Source organism: Stegastes partitus, unplaced genomic scaffold (assembly GCF_000690725.1).
Source record: "Stegastes partitus isolate 25-593 unplaced genomic scaffold, Stegastes_partitus-1.0.2 Scaffold777, whole genome shotgun sequence".
NCBI lineage: Eukaryota > Metazoa > Chordata > Actinopteri > Pomacentridae > Stegastes > Stegastes partitus.
In genome coordinates this window covers 11,212-31,630 of record NW_007578508.1, presented here as the reverse complement: position 1 = coordinate 31,630, position 20,419 = coordinate 11,212, and the positions used below count along the sequence as shown (strand labels likewise).

The window sequence follows — 20,419 nt, the reverse complement described above, 5'->3', positions numbered from 1 at the left end:
GCCAATCAACTTCTTGACTGAACAGATGATACGCTGCAGTCTGGCCTTGTCCTTGGCTGTTGCTGCAGCGTACCAGATGATGATGGAGGAGGTGAGGATGGTTGCTTTTCCATCGGCAAGGAGCCAAGTTAGAGCCACGCCATACGTCACTGCATATGCAGCCCTTTACTGAACAACCCTCGCGCCACACGGAAGTCCACCCAGGACTCCAGACTAGCTTTTTTACCAGTGCGACCAACTTTCTTATTTGTTCGCATTACTCACCTTGTCACGGGCAAACATATGACTTGCTGAACATTTTCTTGTCGATAGGGGCTAGGCGCTACAATTTACGATGTTCCCCGAACACCCCACATAGCAGGCTGCGGTAGCTGCTGTTGGTGGCCGCGGTGCTCAGACCGGTGTGCGACCAAATACGACGTTAAAAAGAGCAAACTAAGGCATTCTAATGTCACATTTGTCCAAGATGAAACCGAGTGATTTTCTCTGTCTTTTCTATGAGCAGAATAAACAGCGTACGTAGGTGCGCTCCATTTTTCCACGAAAAGACTGCATTTCCAAGTGTAAATACCGCAGTACACCAAAGTTTTAAAAAGTACTGTTTTCTACCAGTGTCGTGCTGCTGGTGGGACACAGTTGTACTGGATTTCAGCACGCAACAGTTTGTGTGTCCATGTGTCCCGGGACTCATTCCAATACATTTGTGATCGGACCAGGGATGTCTTTGCGACAAACAACACGAATCACCACTTGTGTGTCCCATTCATCGGTCTCGGTGGTCACGATAACCCTGCCCCCAGCCCCTGACATACTTGGTTCTTAGCTCTGGCCCAGCAAAGAGTTGGTGCTTGTTAAGCACCAGTTTTGAGAGCCTGGAGCAGGTGCTTAGGCGGTGGAAACACAAAGAACTGATGCAAAGTCAGGCACTAGCACGGAACTAGCACTGGAACCGGTTTGGTGGAAAAGGGGTATCAGAGTACAGATGTTTAGCTCTTCTCACCTCCTTGCTAAACGCATACTTTGCCTCTCCGAAACTGTCTCTGTCCCCACTCCTGAATGCTGCCTCTTTGTCTGACCTGAGCCGTCTGAGTTTAGCTGTGAAGCAGGGTTTGTCGTTGTTGTAGCTCACTCTGGTGCGTGTTGGTACACAGCTGTCCTCGCAGAAGCTGATGTATGACGTCACAACATCTGTAAACTCATCCAGACTATTGGTAGCAGTCCTAAAAACATCCCAATCTGTACAGTCCAAACATGCCTGTAGTTTCTCCACAGCTTCACTGGTCCACTGTTTTGATTCCCTCACAATAGGTTTACAGAGCTTCAGTCTCTGCCTCTATGCAGGAATAAGATGAACCATTACGTGATCCGAGAGTCCCAGTGCAGTGCAGGGAATAAACACTGCTTAATGTGGTGTAACAGTGATCCAAAATGTTATCCTCTCGGACATGTTAATGTAAAAGAACAACTGAAACTCCCTCTGGTTGAATTCTTAATACAGATTCAAATGTTTCTCTTTGACATGTTTGAGGTTTTTCCTCCACTCATTCCCCCCAAAAAAACAAAAACTATTTGCATTCCAGCTTTTGGTCATTACAGCTGGTCCCTGATATCACCAGATGCAATTTTTGAGTTGTTTTTCCACAAGTGGTAGCAGACCTGTTGCTCCACCTGTGCTGGCCAAAGCTGTCTGGACAGATCACCACCTGACAGCTGTGACACGTTCAGTACCTCAAGTTCCGTAGAAAAGTACTGTCACATTTTCAGAACTTTGGTATTGACATGGTATTAAGATTTTGTGATGACAACAAAAAATGCAGCTACGCAAAGTTCTGTTTCTTTTTTTCTGTGTAGTAAAGGAGTAATTGTACCTCGTAAAACTTCGCAAAATATTCCTTCTAAACAGTCAGTGAGCTGAAAGTCACTCTTCCCTGGAACTGCTCAGAACTCATAGACATGCACCCTGTAACATGGGCTCATAAATACAACTTTGTGTTAAAGTTTTACAAGAAAACAATGGCTTTGTCAAATTTGATTTTCTTTAGAATCTAGTTACAGTTGTATACAAAAGCTTGAGTACCTATGGGCAAATTACATATTTTACTGTTTTTTTGAAGTGTAAAGTAAATACAATCCATTTTAAAGGGCATTAAAACGTTAGACTTTCTTCAAATGTCATTTTACTGTTTTGCTTTTATTTACCAAAATGAAAAGAACAAAAAAAGTAATCAGTAATTGTGTCATTGGAGGGAATGAAAGCTCTTCCTGTTGGATAATGAAATGGCAGGAGCAAGAACTGTAAAAGCAGGAAGTGGATTATAGTGATTTTTTACTGATGTCACTGGCAACAACGATCATTAACACTGAGTAGAGCCTTAAATAGGGTCTGTAAGAGTGATTGACATAGGACAGAATCAGCTTTACACCCCCAGTTTTGTCTTGTGTTTCTGCAATCATTGTGGCTCAAAAATACTAATGGCAGCAAGCAATACTCTTCTGAAAACATTTGACGAGTTTTGATGGTAATATGAATATGAGGAAATAATTAATGATAACAAGCCAAAATGTTCTTTTATTTTCTATGTTTTTAAGTTATATTTATGGAGTAGTGAGAGTGCCAAATTACAAAAATAAATCAATAACAGAATAATCAAATAAAAGTGGAAATAAAAAGAAGAATAAATCAAATAAAAAATAAATAATGTGGCAATATAAAGCAATATCAATCAAAAATGAATCCATAAAAAAGGCTAATAAAAGTAGAAATATAAAGACAAATAAGTACAATAATAATATTTATTTATTAATTTTTTAGCTATTTTTTTCAAATATATTTTTGATTTTTTTATTATTTGTTTCATTTTTATTTTTCTTTATGTATTCACAGCAGCCGCCAAGAGCAGCCTTGTGTCGGCAAGACTTTCTGAAATCTGCAGCTGGCTCTGACGGTTCCATAGCGGTGGTACCTCGGTTTGTCTGAATTATGTTCTTGTCTTCATCACCTGTTGTACCATTTTGCTCAAATCTTATGACTGTAACTGTGCACTGAAAATAAATTCAAAGTAGCATTTTGTTGGAGGGACAGCTGGATAAACCAGGTCCTCCCTGACTGCTGGGAGACTCCACAGAACATCAGCAGCTCCATCCTGGACCTTCTGACGGAGCATCTTCAGCAGCATGATGCTGTTAATGGAAACTGATCAGCTCCGCTAAAAAACAACCGCCAGAGTCAGCAGCAGAGTTTGGAAAGTCTTTCCAGCATAAGGCTGGTCTTGGCGGCTACTGTGAGCGCTGACCGCCATCACAGCTGTCAAACTGGGACAGTCACTTCTCCAAAATCATTGGAACTAAATTTCAAGCAGGCTTTATCTTGATCAATTGACCACAGATTTGATGTTTATACCACTACTTTCTCACCTAAAATAATCTTTAAACTATATTATGTGTCACAATAACATTAGTAGTTACAAAAAAAACTTGTATTACCTTTGAAAGTTTTCTCCTCAGCACGAAATGCATTCTGAGATACTTGGCTGCCCCAAGTCTACACAAGACCGTTTCTCAATACTCAGGTCCGTACTTGCGTACTATTCCTTCTGTGCCTGCGCACAACGACATTCCCACTGCGCACGTTTTTTTCTGTTTTTCGTTTTTTTGGCCATTTTCAAAATCGATCTCCTCCTAGGGGGTATGTCATACACACCTGAAATTTGGCAGGCACAAACTACAGGATGTGGTGATTAAAAGTTCCTCAAACGCTCTGCAGATGAGGCCCGGTTTGGAAATGGCGACCTGTGCAATTTCGCTCAATGGCCATTTTGTCCATTTTTGCTGTGTTTTGGCATTCAACAGAGTCCTGTCGAAAGGCCATTTCACCTACAGCTACAAGATTCGGTGGGAATGTGTAGCAGGTCAGGATGCACAAAAAAGTCAATCAGCACCAAGTCCTAAACCCAACAGGAAGTCCACTATTTTGACAAAACAATGTGACAGCTTTGCCAAAACACCATAAAACGACAGAATACAAGAGGGGCTGTGTAACTGGCCTGTATATGCTCTGATCAGCCTCAAACTTTACACGCGTGCTCCGAGTCTCAGCCAGAGCTTGTTTCTGTCCATGGTCAACACGCACGCCGCCACGGCTCACCACTAAACAGGAAGTGGCTCGTAACTGGGCCGCATGCGTTCCAATCTGCCCCAAACTTGACACGCTGGCTCAGAGTTCCGCCTGCAACACCCCGACGTGCGCGACAGCCGACAAGCGTCGTGCGAGGACCCGTCAAATGCCGCTTGCAGCTTTAATTATTTTATTTATTTGTCTTTATAATTCTACTTGTATTAGCCTTTTCTTTTATGGATTCATTTTTTATTAATATTGCTTTATATTGCCACATTATTTTTTATTTTATTTATTCTTCTTTTTATTTCCACTTTTATTTTATTATTCTCTGATTGCTTTATTTTTGTAATTTGGCGCTCTCACTACTCCATTTATGTTGAGACAAAAAGTCCAGTCATTCGGCAGTTGACTAAATTAAACAAAAAATGTGTGCGTAAAGGCCTGCTGACCCCCAAGGCATTTTCATTAAGAGACTAAAGTTTCTGAAGTCGAAGAGTGAAAAGGATAGAGTGAAGTACATTAGGTCATGTTGTCAAGGTAGGAAGAGGAGTGTAGCTCTGCGTACGAGCCACATCAACAGTGCATGGAGCATTTTCAAATGCTTTCACACTGACTGGAAGGCACTTTAACAAAGCCCTTGGTGTTGTGATTGGTGTAGAGCAAAAAGGCAAAAATGTGAAACAAAGGCAATTGAGTGGAATAACAGTGGTGCAGATAAGAAGAAAGGAGAAAGGAAAGGAAAGGAAGGGCATCAAGAAAAAGCTGGCCGAGTTAGTAAAGCTATGTTGCTTGAGGGTGTAGAGTAGAGAGATGGAGGGATGAGTAGATGGAATGATGGTAGGCAGGTAGCAGTCTAATCTCTGAGCATTTGGGATAGAGGGAGAGAAGGTCGTGGGCATGATCAGCTGGTCAGCCTCCTGCCAGCCAACTGCCCCTCTGGAGGCCAATTAGAGGGGAGGTGAGTCGGGCTAGAAACAGTGAAAGACTCCCCTCAGGCACACATGCACACATAAAAAAACACACACACATCAGAGCTGACGCTGAGTTCATACAATAATCGAAGCCTCCAGGCACACAACCACAGACACACACAAAGACTTAGTGCAGACGCAAGCTTAAAGTGCACTAAGCATAGTTTTATTTTTACATTTTCTTACTTTTAAATGTCACATTTTGATTAAATGTGAGTTTACTTTTGACTTTTCAATGACATTCCATTAGCCCCAAGTCTAATTTGTGTTTAGTGCAACTTGAAATGTACGCAAGCATGACAAAATAAATTGATAAATATAATAAACATTTTACTTGCTACAGTTAGCATTGTCATTTTTAAGTATGTTAACATGCTGACATTAGCATTTAGCACAAAGCACCACTGTGCTCAATTACAGCCTCACAAAGCTGCTAGCATAGCTGTGGTCTCACATTACATTTATATTATACTTGAAAATTCAACCATTCAACCGACTGACACTTAACCATTGGCAAGGAATTGCCATGAAAACATTTTGTTAATGTCATGCACTTAACTTTAACAGACTTCAGAGGTTTGTCTAAATAATGTTACAGGGGCCTCATACTCCCGGCTTGCGCCCTCTTACCAAAATGCTGATTGAACCCTTAGAGGTCCGCCGTCACGCCGGCGTGATATAATCATATGACATGTTCGAGACGTCACAACAGGAAAACTATCGTGTATACAGCAATGCCGTCAACTTCTCTTGAAAGTGCCGACTTTAAACTCTCTCCCAGTTTTTGTTTAATGTCGATAGACCACGTAAAACCGGAGATATGGACATGCGTGACAAGAAACGTGTGTACAATATAAGCATATGAAATAAGCGTTTCTTTCTAAATCTGCGTCATTTTTTGTGATCAATTTTTTTGTGATGGACAAAACGAAAGTGAAAGAAAGTCCCTGGAAGTGCAGGTCCTGTAATGTGGCTGTCTGCCTCAGTTTGGACAGAAATTATTTTCAGGAGTGGCACGGATAAAAACAGAAAGAAAGCCACACCTGCTTCGTAATTAGTTGCATATAGTTGTATATATTTGTATTTAATTGATTTTATATTAAATTTACCTTTTCAAATTCACATCTGCAACCTATGGTTACATTTTCAACTTTTAAAATGCTTCATTAAACATGTTTGTGGTTTTTATTGTCATAAATAATGCATTTCTTCAAATTGTTTTTTGTATTTTTTGTGTGTTTTTGATCCCAAAATGTTAATATAGTTGATTAAAAAGTGAACCCCACGTGTATGATAAGATCTTACTCCATGACATTGTGTTATACTCAGGTTAGTGTACATGATAGGGTCTTGCTCCCTGACACTGTTACGCTGGTTAAAGTACATGTATGTTTATCATAGTGCAGTACGAGCGTGTAAGAACAGTCCAAGTAAATAGAAGTTTTGCCAATGCTAGTATGTGTCATGTATGTAGCCCTGCAATAGACTGGCGACCTGTCGAGGGTGTCCCCTGCCTTCGCCCTAAGTCGGCTGGGATAGGCTCCAACCCCCCCACGACCCTAGTGAGGATTAAGCGGTGTATAGATAATGGATGGATGGATGGAGTATGTGTGATGTTTTCATTTACAGAGTACAGTTGTGTTACAATTCTAACCAAACATAAATTGCTCAACAGTTGATAATGTCTTGATTTATGAAGTTTCATGAGCTAAACTTTCTCTCTCAGATAGCCTCAGAATGTCCCATTTAAGCTTCAGTTTTTCAAAGGCTTCGCAGCGATCAAGTACAACACTAAATAAAAATATAAAGTTCCAACATTAGCTTTAACTTCTTTTGAATCGATTGTGAGCAATGAACAAATTACACTGTGAGGACAATGTGTGACCGCTGAACTACGTATAACCCTGTTTAACCGCTACAGAACCGTCAGAGCCAGCGGCAGATTTCAGAAAGTCTTGCCGACATCAGGCGGCTCTCAGCGACTACTGTGAGCGCTGGCCGCCTTCACAGCTGTCAGACCAGGACACTAACATCTCCGAAATCGTTGGAGCAAAATTTGAAGCAGGTTTCATCTTGATAAAATGATCACATATTTGACATTTATGCCACTACTTTCTCACCTAAAATAATCATCAAACTACAGTTTGTGTCACAATAACAATAGTATTTACAAAAACGCCTGTGTTACCGTTGAAAGTTCTCTCCTCAGCTTTTGCCGCTGGTTGGCGCGAAATGCATTCTGGGATACTTGGCTGTCTGAAGTTCACACAAGTCTGGTCTGATGTAGACTCAATAATGTGGGCGGAGCGAGAACACATCCAGGCATTTCATCCGTACTTGGTCAGATGCGTACTTAGAATTGGATCAGTACTTGGTCTCCGACTGATGACATTTCACAAGTCCGCAAGACCGCAAGTACGGACAAATAGCTACGCATATTGAGATACGGCTGTTGTGCCCCTCCACATTCCGTTTGAGGATGCCCCACAGATCCTCAATAGGGTTTAGGTCTGGAGACATGCTCGGCCAGTCTGTCACATTCACCCTCAACTTCTTTAGCAAGGCAGTGGTTGTCTTGGAAGTGTGTTTGGCGTCATTATCGTGTTGGAATACTGCCCTGCGGCCCAGTTTCTGAAGGTAGGGCATCATGCTCTGCTTAAGGATGTCACACTACATGTTGGCATTCATGGTTCCCTCAATGACCTGTAGTTCCCCAGTGCCGGCAGCAGTCATGCAGCCCCAGACCATGACACTCCTACCACCATGTTTGACTGTAGGCAAGACACACTTGTCTTTGTACTCATCACCTGGTTTCCGCCACACATGCTTGACACCATCTGAACCAAAGAAGTTTATCTTGGTCTCATCAGACCAAAAGACATGATTCCAGTAATCCATGTCCTTAGTCTGCTTGTCTTCAGCAAACTGCTTGCTGGCTTTCTTTTGCATCATCTTTAGAAGAGGCTTCCTTCTGGGATGGCAGCCATGCCGACCAGTTTGATGCAGTGTGTGGCGTATGGTCTGAGCACTGACTGGCTGATCCCCCACCCCTTCAACCTCTGCAGCAATGCTGGCAGCACTCATGCATCTATTTTCCGAAGACAACTTCTGGATATGACACTGAGCACTTGCATTCAACTTCTTTTGTCGACCATGGCAAGGACTGTTCTGAGTGGAACCTGTCCCGATAAACCGCTGTACGGTCTTTGCCACTGTGCTGTTGCTCAGTTTCAGGGTGTTGGCAATCTTCTTACAGCCTGGACCATCTTTATGTAGAGCAATAGTTCTTTTATTCAGATCCTCAGAGAATTCTTTGCCATGAGGTGCCATGTTAAACTTCCACTGACCATTATGAGAGAGTGTGAGAGCGATAGCACCAAATTTAACACACCTGCTCCCCATTCACACCTGAGACCTTCTAACACTAATGAGTCACATGACACCGGGGGAGGGAAAATGGCTAATTGGGCCCAATTCGGACATCTTTATTTCATGGTGTATTCACTTCTGTTGCCAGTGGTTTAGACATTGATGGCTGTGTATTGAGTTATTTTGAGAAGACAGTAAATTTACGCTGTTATACAAGCTGTACACTAACTACTTTACATCATAGCAAAGTGTCATTTCTTCATTGTTGTCCCATGAAATTATATAATAAAATCTATCTTTTGTGACATACTGTAGATTCTCAGCCACTGAATATTCATACGTATGTCAAATCATAATGTCATAATACACATCAACAAACTTGATTGTAGTTTTCGTTGACAAAATTAAAACCAATGTGTCATTTCCTAAATGGTTAAAGTGTCCCATTTGATGTGACAGTGATGCTTTGATTTATTTGTGTGTCTGTGTGCGTGCATGTGTAAACGTCTGCAGCATATGAGTAGGTTTACAGGCCAATCTACTGCTGTCAACACAGCACAGAGGGAGAAGCAATGGGGTGGGGGGGGAAGGCATACTGACATTATGTGGACCTAAGTATGGTTACACAGTCATATTATGGGGACTTGTCTTCTTCAAAGAGACATAAGCAAGTCCCCATATTTTAAATGATTGCATTTTAGGAAGGGGGTTTAGGGTTACAGTTAAAGAATGTCTCCAGGAAAGTATTGTAAGTCAATGTAGTGTCCTCTGAAACCATGGAAACACGACTGTGTGTGTGTATGTGTGTGTGATCCACATAATGACCTTGAGTTCGTCTTCACTGTCACCTCCCCTGCAGTGCTAGAAGGCGCTTCTTTTGAAGAACAGAAATATCCTAAAGGATACATACACATTGGTGAATAACAATCAAATGCATTCTCAAGTTCAGCCTGCAATGTCGAAATGGTTACATTTCGTTTGCACCTGCACACAATCACAGACATGCTGTCTCTGAGAACTGCACCAAAGTCATGCAGGTTGAGACCAGATTATACTCCAGTGAGCCAAGAAGTGCTCACCATTTACCATGTGTTGACCAGTAGGTGCTTCAGTGGCAGGTCCTTAGTGACAGCTCATCATGTTCCGTGGAGGCTGTGCTCTTAACTTGAAGCCTAATGAGGAGGGAGAAGGAACTATTACATACCCAGCATTCATGGATTACACAGAATGACCTTTAATCAAACCCCCAGCTAGTATATGTGTAATCACAGCCTAAGTCAGTTAATCCCACACAAGCTTCTCCAACCCCACCCATCACCTCCACCCACCACTCACAAAGACGCATCCATCCTGAAACACTAGAACGTCATCTCAACTGACATTATTTTAATGCTTGCGCCTGAAGCATTATGTGTCCACCAAAGGAATTAATTAAATTCCTGCACTTTCCTGTACTTTGCAGTCCTTTAAATATAGATGCTTATCTTTATTGGCAGCTGAATCCTGGCTTTACCAACTAAATGAGCATTTGTTGCTCTTAGCTGCCTATAAAGGCCCAGAATATGGCAGAGTGCACTTATTTGCAGTTCCATCTGTTAATTCCAGCTGATGTCAGGCATAATGTAACTGAACATTTGAGTTGTCAAAAAAATTAAAAAGATATTTGTTTTCTTCTCTTGGGTGCAGCTAATAAGTCACTTTAGAAGAGTTGATCGTGATTAATGGTCATTTGTTTTGCTGCATACTATCACTTGCCATAAAGCACAGACTAATGACAACACTTACATTCTTCTGTATACAAAAGTGTTGGTCAGACCGGTGCCGTAAGGTCAGGCATACTGATAAGAATTAATTGAATTTCTATTGCGGTTTATACTGTGTTTATTAAAAGAAAAAACTATTTTTTCATATTTAAACAAAGTTTCATTGAACTTTGTCCTCTCCATGCAGCACTTCTAATGCTGTACATCATAATTTGAATAATTTTTTTTTTGATGAAGATCCAGTGTTTGTGCTCAGAGGTTGATGCACTGAGACACAAGGTCTTGCATCATCAAACTATCCAGTGCTGCCTAAATTCTGCAAAGCTGGTGAACTATGCCTGTTGCTGAATATTGGGGCTTGTGTGCTTTTTTGAAAAACGTCTATCAAAGTTGCCATTAGATACTTTATGAAAAATTGCAATGATACAACACAATAACAACAAGCAGTTCACTGGCATTCTGTAACTGCTTGTTCACTTGCACACCACTTTTCCTAACGGCAAGTTAAGAGCGCTAGAGAGGCTTATAAGTACATTTCAAGTACCAATTTGACCACTTGGGTTGCTTGGTTGAGACGAGCTGTTGTGTAACATCAGCATTTATTGCCCTAATAACTGTCATATTCAGTATATTGTGTACACAAAGGCCATGCTTTAAATAGAACATGCTGTTTATGTGGAAGGCTTTTCATCTTGGCCTCTCTCATTGCAGGTTGTTTTCTTTTTCTTTTTTTTTTTTTGCTTGTTTCTCTCTCTACCTCCTTTTCTGAAAGACAGGATAATAACTTGTGTTGTCACATTGTATGGTAGCAACATGTATAGAATACAAAATATATTTATCTTTGTGCGTCTCTCTATGTATCGTACATCACTTCAGTTTCAATTCTCCACAAGCGTGCCTTCTGTCTAACCAAAGCAAATTTAGTTTCAGTGTGGATAACATTGTCATATTAATGACTGTTAGCAACAAACACTCTCTACATTGCAATGCATGTCCCTCCTTTTCTAACATTATCACAGGGGAATATGTCACTGCAACCACGAAACAGTCTTTCAAATTTTTAAAACGTCCTACATGACAGACATCACAGCTTGTGGTCTGCCTTCACCTCTGCTCCCCAGACACTTGCATTGGGATAGAGTTGGGGGGGGGGGGAAAGAGTCATTTAAAATCCTAAGAGAGGGAGGGCTTTCACGATTATTCTTTTTTTAGACCAGCAGCATTTTTTTTTCCATCTTGCCACTCCCATAGAGATCTAAGAGCAGGTACAGAGAGCCATCTCCAAAGACGAAAGGGAGTTCAGTCTCAACAGTGAATCACAGGGAGATGGTGACAAAGACTGAGCACACAAAGTGTAGGTAAAGAGGCAGGTTAAAAAAAGAAAAAAATTGTGAGTTGTAAGGTTTTATTTCAGCTTGAGCAAATGAAAAGCCATATGTGTGTATGTGCTAAAAAAAAAAAAAAAAAGGCCAAGTATAGGGTGTGGTCACAGCAGCAGATGTACGTACACATAATACTGTGCCGTGCAAACTTTGCTATATATCCAGTCAAGCTACAATGGACAAACGGGTTAAAAAAAAAATCTTGAACTTGTTTTATTTTTTAAATGTGCACAGAAAGGTAATTTTTTGTACATAGGAGTAGACATACAGCATTAGACAGCAGTGCAAGCTACTATCACAGGTGCTTGGGGCTCCAGCCTGAGGCATTGTTTTCCACATCATTGCTCTTATTTTGAAATGCAAAACCTCAAAACACAACATGTTGCAGCATTTAAATTTGTTATCATAACTAAGTCTCTGTTAAAGCTAGAAACCACTCTCCATGCATAGATTTAAGAAAACAAAGCCACCTCGCATCCATTGTTTTCGTGAAGGCATTGCTAAGTAGTTGCATTAAGTAGTTGTGAAAGTGAGTTCTAAGACAATGACTTATTTTCTGGATCAATGCTGTGTGCAGTGAAAATAATAATATTAGTCATTTGGTTGTGACTTCAACAAGTGATACTCCAGGAGGGCTGGGCGGTATAGCTGAAAAATGTATCTCGATAAAATGTCGATATCATTAAACACTGATCATTTTTTAATGGCCTATAACTTTACATGAAGACCAGAAGAAAACATTTATTTGGAATTTAACCACTTTAGCATATTTATCAAGTTACGCAGGTAGCAGTTTATTGGTCACAATGGAAAACAGACAAATAAAAATAAAGAAAGATAAATTAATGAACTCACCTTGACACCTGTCAAAAAAGTAAAAAAAAGTAAAAACCCAGATGTGCACAAAGGGTGACAGGGTTAGGCCGTCAGGGTTCCAAGTTGTTTTCATAACCCAGGTGTCACCGGATGAGACCCTGCACTGGCCTCCGTTTGCACCTAAGACATCATGCCCACCAGCCCTCGGAGCAGGGTGTGGGAGCTGTCACTCCAGTCGAGGGGCTGTAGGGGCTTTTAGATGGCGATGGCTGTCCCGCAAGGGCAGCTCTCGTCCCTACCGGCCATGCCTCCAGCAGGGGAACTCAACTGGTGTGGGCAGAGTGGATCAGGAGCCCAGGCAGCTATGGACTAGTGCACTTCAGAGGGCCTTCACATACGCCACAGAGAGAGGGCAAAAGGGCTCCATTATTAAGAGATACGACAGACTGTTTGAGCCAGAAAGGGAGCCCACTTGGAATTTGTTTATACAACTGAGCTTTTTTTTTTTTCATTTGCTTCTAATGCCTTTAATTTAAACTGTCAAACATTCTATTTAACAATTTTCTTGCTGGTATTGATGAAGTGTCTATCACTGGTACAAATCATTTTCATGTTATCTCTAAGGCCAAATTCAAAGTGATTTAAGCAGCTAACTTCCAGCTTAGACTCAGCTCATAGCAGGAGGAACTTGGAGTTGATGTTGAAAGTGGCAGAGACCTGATGAACATCAGAAATAGAGATGGACGCAAGAAACTAGTAGATTGTAAATACTTTCACTAACTTTCACAGGTATGATTCAGCTGATCTGAACTGTCGGGCTGATCAGCTGGTGACATGAACATATATTTCGTTTTGCATTAAATAGCATCAGCCTCGCTGTCACCATCCTGGATGCCAATGATAACATACATTTTCTCTCTTTGGCTCTGTTTTTTTCTGTCTGCTTCTCAGCAATCGGCAGGCCTTCCTGTTGGAGAACGTGCCATGTAAAAACTCAGACTGCCACGATGTGGGACGAATGTTCCACATCCACTGGGACCAGTCAGACTTGGGAGCCATCCAGAATGCCACCATGGCCACATTCTTTGACATCTATGAGGATGTGAGTATTTGATATGTTGATTTTTGGTTTTCTCAATCACTGTTACATAAACACCATCCATTCTTCCCTCCGTTTTTCTTATTTTTCCTTTGATTCCATCCCACCTCTTACATCATGCGCCTCTCCTCTACCTGTCTGCCACCTTTGTCCCAGTTTGTCAGACGTGCCAAAAAACGAACATGGCTACAATGCCTACAATATTAAAGAGCTGTTATTGTTATGGAGAAGAACAATGAGTAAATCTCACAGAGCAAACTAGAATATTTGATTCTCTAATGTAGAAAAGCAGATGATGTTTGAACCTTTTTTCGACACTGACATCAACAAAATGATTTAACATTTATGGTTTTCCTTTCATACTCGCAAGTTATATTGTGGATTTAGACGGAGGACAGGATGTTTTCAGTTTAGGGTTTGTTTGATATCAGTAATACTGTTAAAACCACATAGAGTAGTTTGTGTACACACCTACTTTGCTCCATCTTTGCCAGCTTTTATATCCACAAGGCAAAGTGCTTTATTTTCTTAGTACGCTCTGCTGCTGTTTCACTCTGTTTACTCACTCTCATTATTACACACTGTCAGTCTTTTCTTCTTGTGCTTCTACCTGAATTTATTTCCAGCGTGGCAAAGGTGTTTTCTGCTTTAAAGATGCCTGCAGCAAAGCCTGATAATACACCCTTGCAGAGGCACAGGACATGCTACGAAACATGTACACACACTGTCTTACACATTAATTCTTAAATCGTTTGTGTGTCATAAACTCTGATTCCTACACACTCCCACTCATACCCTGTGACTGACTGCATATAGTACAATAACTGTACTGCAGTCTACTGTATGTGCTTGTCTTATCAGAATTAATTACTACTGCTAATGTGGCCTGTCTATTGAATTCAACTCTCCCTCTTTTCTTCCCTGGCTCTCTCACACACCCTTGAGAGAATTAAATGAGAGTGAGATGTAGGGAGTAGAAGAGAAAGAGGAGCGATGATATGATAAAGCTGAATCAGAAATCCAGTGTGTTAGAGGGATAAAAATGTACATAGAAGACGCACATACCATGCTCTCATTGTTCCTTATCTATGTGCCTGTCTTCATTTGCAGGGTATATTAGACATGCTGGTTCTGAGCCAGGCAGAGGGCAAAAAAGACTTGATCATCCATGCTTTGAAGAACAATTTTGAAGCTGATGCCTACTTTGTTAAAGTGATGGGTAAGTGACTGATCCGCTCTGTTCCCTCCTTCACTCCACATGCCTAAACCAGTTTGTTGAAGGGGTAACATGAAAGAAGAAGAGGTCTTCTTCTTCTTCTCATACACATTCAATACACAACTGAAAGTTGAATTTGTGATTTTATTTTTTCTTTCTATTCTTTTTTTTTTTTAAATGTTTCATTTAAAAAAAAAAAACTGAAACAGCCCCTCCTGGACCAATCACTGAATACAAGCAAGTCTTGGATACAAGCAGCCTAGAAAGCAGATGGCTATTAACTGCCATCATATTTGCAGTTTTTTTAAGCTGGAGCTATTTGAAATACAGCATCACAACCCTTTGCTGGTTCTCTACCTTAAGCCTCTCACTTAAGCAGATATCACACTGTGAGGTACACTATTCCCAGTCCAGTTGGTGCCATTGATGACAAGAGTGGAAGGAGAATAATTGGCTCCAACTTGAGAATGATCATGTATTATTTTTTTGCTGGAAGGAGCACAGTAAGATTCTCACATATAGTACTTTGAGTTTCCTTTCTGAATCAGATGTTTCTGTTTTCAGTAAGTCCATCTACTTTGTGGATTATGTGCAGTTAGTGTTGTTTTTTGCCACTTATGTTTTCTTCTAGTCAAGACCTGCTTTGTGAACTACACCAGTTTATCTCTATAAACTCTTCCATGACAGAAACTGAAGTGTGACAGTTTCTGAACATGTTTTGTTCCTGTTACATTTTTGCTCACTGTGGGCTCATTTTCACTGCAGTTTAAACACCTGCACCTTTATGGAAACAGCACAACAGCTCTTCTGTATATTGGTTTTGAGCCATGCTGTATATATTTTATAGCTCATGTTTTGTTTTGCTCTCAGTCCCTCTAATTAGTTTCATACTCTTCTCCTACCTGTGTTTTAGACATACAGTCCCTGATTTTTTGATAAGACACTGTTGTCTGCAGTTGTTTCACTCATTGTGTCTTAGATGCACTGAGAAGCGCGGACTTTTTAGGCTTTTCAGAATATATTGTGGAAATTTTTTTTTTCGATAAATATCATGACTTTAGCTTTAGATTTGGTTAATTTTCACAATGACTGCAAACTACAAATGATTAGTTCAAGAAATGTTCCAAAATTAAGAATCCATTGATTCTTTCTGTTTTTGTCTTTTCTGGCTCATATACGTAAAAGATGTACTTTTGGCAATATTTTATTTCACATGCCTGTCAGACCCACGGGTGGGTTTTGTGTATCAAAGGGTTAAACAAGAGCATCGTTTAAGGTGATGTAATGAACGCCATGTAAAACGTATTAATATGGATTGGCTGTTTTATCACTAAGCACACCATGTAGCCATGACATCCAGGGTTTGAAGCCATCCTGACACTGCTATCACATGTCTCTTTCCTTCCTTTCTCCCCATGTACCCTGTCACTTATCGCTTTTGACTGCCTTACAAAGGTGTCAGAAATGCCAGAAAAATAACCTTTATTCTGTCTCTGCAACAAAGATGACTAAATGTTCACAAAATCCAAAGAAATAGTACACATCTTTGTACAACGTGCTGTATTTTAGTCACACTTTAAACCTACTCTTCGCAAATGATGTCTGACGACAAGCAAGTGCAGCTTCAATATCTGGTCTCAACGTTCAGAAATAGTGTTATATATTTTTGGCTCACTGCTTTTCTTCTTTTCTTCAGTTAATAGATTTTATTTCTTTCATTTTTTTCACAATAGCTTAAACAGTTGAAATCAAGATGTGTTCTTCTGAAGTCAGAGTGTTGGTACAGTGTTAGTACCTGGTGACATTTGAGAATGATAAAAATAGTTCTACTCGAGGGTGGGCCTTTGCACAATTTAATCTGTCACTCTGCTCTGCTCATTAGCAGGAAAGGGAGCGTTGTTCATCCCTTTCTGTTTCAACACAGTTGGCAAACAGTTGTTGTTTTGTCTTTTGGGAAGGGAGGGGCTGCAATTGCTCCTCTGTTGCAGAATCACACACACACCGGTAGGAACACTTGATACACACTTATGATATGCGTCAGAATCAGTGTTCTTTGCCTGCTACTACATACACACCAATTTTACCTCACATATAAATGCTGCCGTATACACTGTGCAGTAGCAACTCAGTCTCACGGCAATTCGTTAGATAGTCACAAAATTTAATCTATTGTTTCGTGTCCTGGGACACGGTTTTCCCGACTTTTTCGTGTTCCCCAGCACGAATGTCAAACCAGTTCATTTCAATTGGAATTATCTTTCATGTCTGGGACACATTTTTTCCCTATCAGACAGCACATATACTGTGATGTTTTTGTCTTTCTTTTCTTCCGACAGTCAGGCATTAACCAATTTTACTGTTATGGCCCGTCCACACTAATAACCACAGAGATCACTATAAAGATGTGTGTGTCCACACTGACCAAAGTTAACATTCTGTAAACATCGGTGCTGAGCCGGTACCATGTGCTCCACCTGCCATAAGCTCCGTACTCATTAATAGAAAATACAAGAAATATACCCAAGCAGAGAGAAACTGTTCTGAGATCGCTCTGAAAGTGATCCCAACAATGTCATTCATAGATAGAAATATAAAACATGGATATAAACATAAATATAAGTGCTTTTATTGTGTTTGGGCTACATGCTCGTCGTTACTTTCATTTCTCTGTAAACAAACACAACTCTGAAAAGAAGGACACATGCAGGAAAATGGCGACCGGAACATGTACTGTGATCGCAGCGATAGATAATCTGTTGTAACTGAGAGACCAGCGTTGGGGAATGTATGTGGAGCTTTGTGCAGCTTTTAGCGCGATTGTGAGAATGAAAAACGCGGACAAAGAAATGGAACGAGAGAGTAAGACACACAACAAAAAAAAAACGAGAGAGAAGAGAAGAGACCAGAAAAAAAGCAGTTTCCTACTTTTATTCTCCACGGTGGGGAGCGTGTATAGAAGGCGAGAGGAGTTTTGGAAACTGAACCCGCCTCTCTTTGTAATGAAGAGGAGAAAAGGCTGCGTTTCTTAACTTAAATTAAGAAAATGCACCATACATGCGAATGCGATAATCCATCTCTCACCATGACCCATGAACGTGAAATGAAAGAACAGTGACATACACATATGTCATGAGGAATAGCCTAGGCTATGCAGCACAAATAGGAATGTGATGTTAAATGTTACACTGAGCCAAAATATAAACGTGCCATGTCAAATATAGGAGTTTTATGAACATTTGGGTTATGCAATATATAGAGAAACTCAAAATATATTTTCAGTAATTACTGATCTTCATATCGGCATTGATAACATTGTGGTATGGCCATTTGTAGCGGATTGACAGTCCTTTGAACATGATAGGGGTCAGGTTGAGGAATTTGATTTTTCAGTATCTTGTGTGTCCTCCAGCTGCGTCTCTCAGAGCAACACATCTTCTTCGCATGGAGTTGATCAGATTGTCTATGGTGGCCTGTGGAATGTTATTCCATTCCTCCTGGAGTGCCACACGGAGCTGACCCACAGCATTACTTGTATTCAGCATTACTTTTATGGCTGTGCTTATCAACTCACAGCTCCCTCCCCCTCCACCCCTCACTTGCTGGGATCACAGTTGGTAAGAGCGGGGGAGAGTAGCCATAGAAAGAGGAAACAGGAATATTCACACCTCAGTGAGAGTCACGGTGTCTTTGAAGTTGTTGTTTCCAAAGTGCTAGTGTTTGTTTCACTTGTTGTTTCATGCCTCTACAGGAGGTATGAGCATCCATGCTGTAAGAAAGTGCATACATCACCATTTTTCCAGTGGAAAACCAATGGTGAACTTGATCACTGTGAGTTTTCCCATTCTGCATTGTGTCCAAGGTGGTGGTTTTATGATGGGAGTAGATCCAGAACTTAAACAAAAACAGTGCTTGTTACCTGGTGTGCTCCCTTGATTGGCATTCCAGAGAAAACCAAACTGTGTCTGCTACAGCAGGTTCACAGTATAGAGCAGTTTGAACAGAATTCAACATATGATTGACATTGACTCATAATACCACACAAAATGATGAGAATCTGAGAATAAAGCAAAGTCATATTTAGTATTTAACTCATTTAAACTGGGACAGAGGAAGATTGAAACAGTTGGTAACGTAGCAGGTATATATGCCATGTGGATTTTGGTAGTCCAGGATTGTGTTTGTGTGCATCTTTGCCTCAGTGTGTTAGTGCCTACCATGATGGTGCAGTGCAAGTGTCACTACCAGGGTAGGATGTCAGACAGTGAGATGTCTTAGTGAGTGTTCTCATGATGTGAGCCAGCAAACAGCGAACTGCTCTTTCTGCCACTTGAATAACACACAGCTTACCTGCCTAGAAATGGGAGGAGCAGAGCCATGCCCAGCTGCACCAGTGTTTTTCATGGTAGGACTTTAGTGTTGCACGAGGATTACTTGCATCACACTGAATTGCTGAAAGCAACACAGTAACATCCTGTCGGTGGTCGAATTCAATATAACGCTCTTAGCCCACTTGAAGTTGTTTCCAGCCACTCTGTTATGTTCAGGTCAGCACCGCGAGGAGCACTGTAGCTTCATGGCGAGGTTACACTTTATTTGCAGGAGGGAGATGAAGGAGAGACATTGAGTTGGACTTGATGGTAACACTGAAGCCTTGTGTTTTAGCATCCACCTTAGCATTTGTGGGATATATTTCTTTGTGGTCAGAGTGGGGTCCTACTGTAGGTGCAAATGATTCCCAGGTGCACAGCAGAAGTCTGTGTGGACTACACCATCTAATTATTGTGGTCATACAGTGTAGTGTTTTACACACCATCATATGTGCTTGTTAGGACTGAATAATTACTTTGAATTGAAAGAGTGCCATTTTCAATTTGCAAGAACTGCTCTTTTAATTAGGCTATACCACACAGTTTTAGAAATGTGTCTGAAAGGCTATGAAAGGAACATAATGGTGGAGCCACTGTTAATTTTGCTGGCTGGCATTTGCAAATTTAAGTAGCTAAAGCTAATTAATGTTAATTCTTGAAGTTGACCTCAGTGCAAAATAGAATTCCTGGCTGAAAAATTCTATAATGTGATTTTAGTTATGAAGATTCAACTTTTTTTTTTTATTATTTTCATTTGGTTTGACTATCATGTTTGAAAATATAGGAATAGAGGATATATATAGGTTCATGTGGAGTCCTGACTTTTAGATGTTCAAAAGCACCAGCAGAGTGGTGACTCATTTCCTCAGTGGGTGAGCTCACACTCAACCTTTAACCAGTAAACTTGTTAGTACACATGACTGACAGTTGGTGGGTAGTTACTAGCAGTTAAAAAGATCCAGATTCAAAATAAAGCACATTATGGTATTGTTTAAGGCTTATCATCTTAAATCCTTAAATGGATACCTCAGGTCTTTAGGACCACACTATACTCCTAATTCATTCATCAGCTTCAGTTTAGCACTCAGTTCCCTGGTATTCCTCAAACTATTTGTCTTTACCAGTGCTCTAGTTTCATATTGCTAAAAATGCTGAAAGCTGTTGTTTTTCTGAAAGGGTCACTGGAGAGCCGAAGTATGTAAGAATGTTTTATTTTTAAATGCTGGATGACGTGATAGCCCGTAATGTTGTGTTTTCTTGTTTGCCCTCATGATCACACTGCTGTCTGCTCGTTAGCATGAATAAATGCAGACACAAAG

General features: G+C 40.7%; 1 protein-coding gene across 1 annotated transcript in view; it reads left to right on the top strand.

Moving 5' to 3' along the window:
• itfg1 (integrin alpha FG-GAP repeat containing 1) overlaps positions 1-14,736 on the top strand; it is a gene marked incomplete at its 3' end in the record, with an annotated part of 122,085 nt that extends 107,349 nt beyond the window's left edge. Inside the window, exons 11-12 of the mRNA XM_008292005.1 lie at positions 13,370-13,520; positions 14,628-14,736. Of these exons, the coding sequence (XP_008290227.1) occupies positions 13,370-13,520; positions 14,628-14,736 (260 nt within the window). The remainder of the gene's footprint in view (positions 1-13,369; positions 13,521-14,627) is intronic.
• Positions 14,737-20,419: the final 5,683 nt, after the last annotated feature.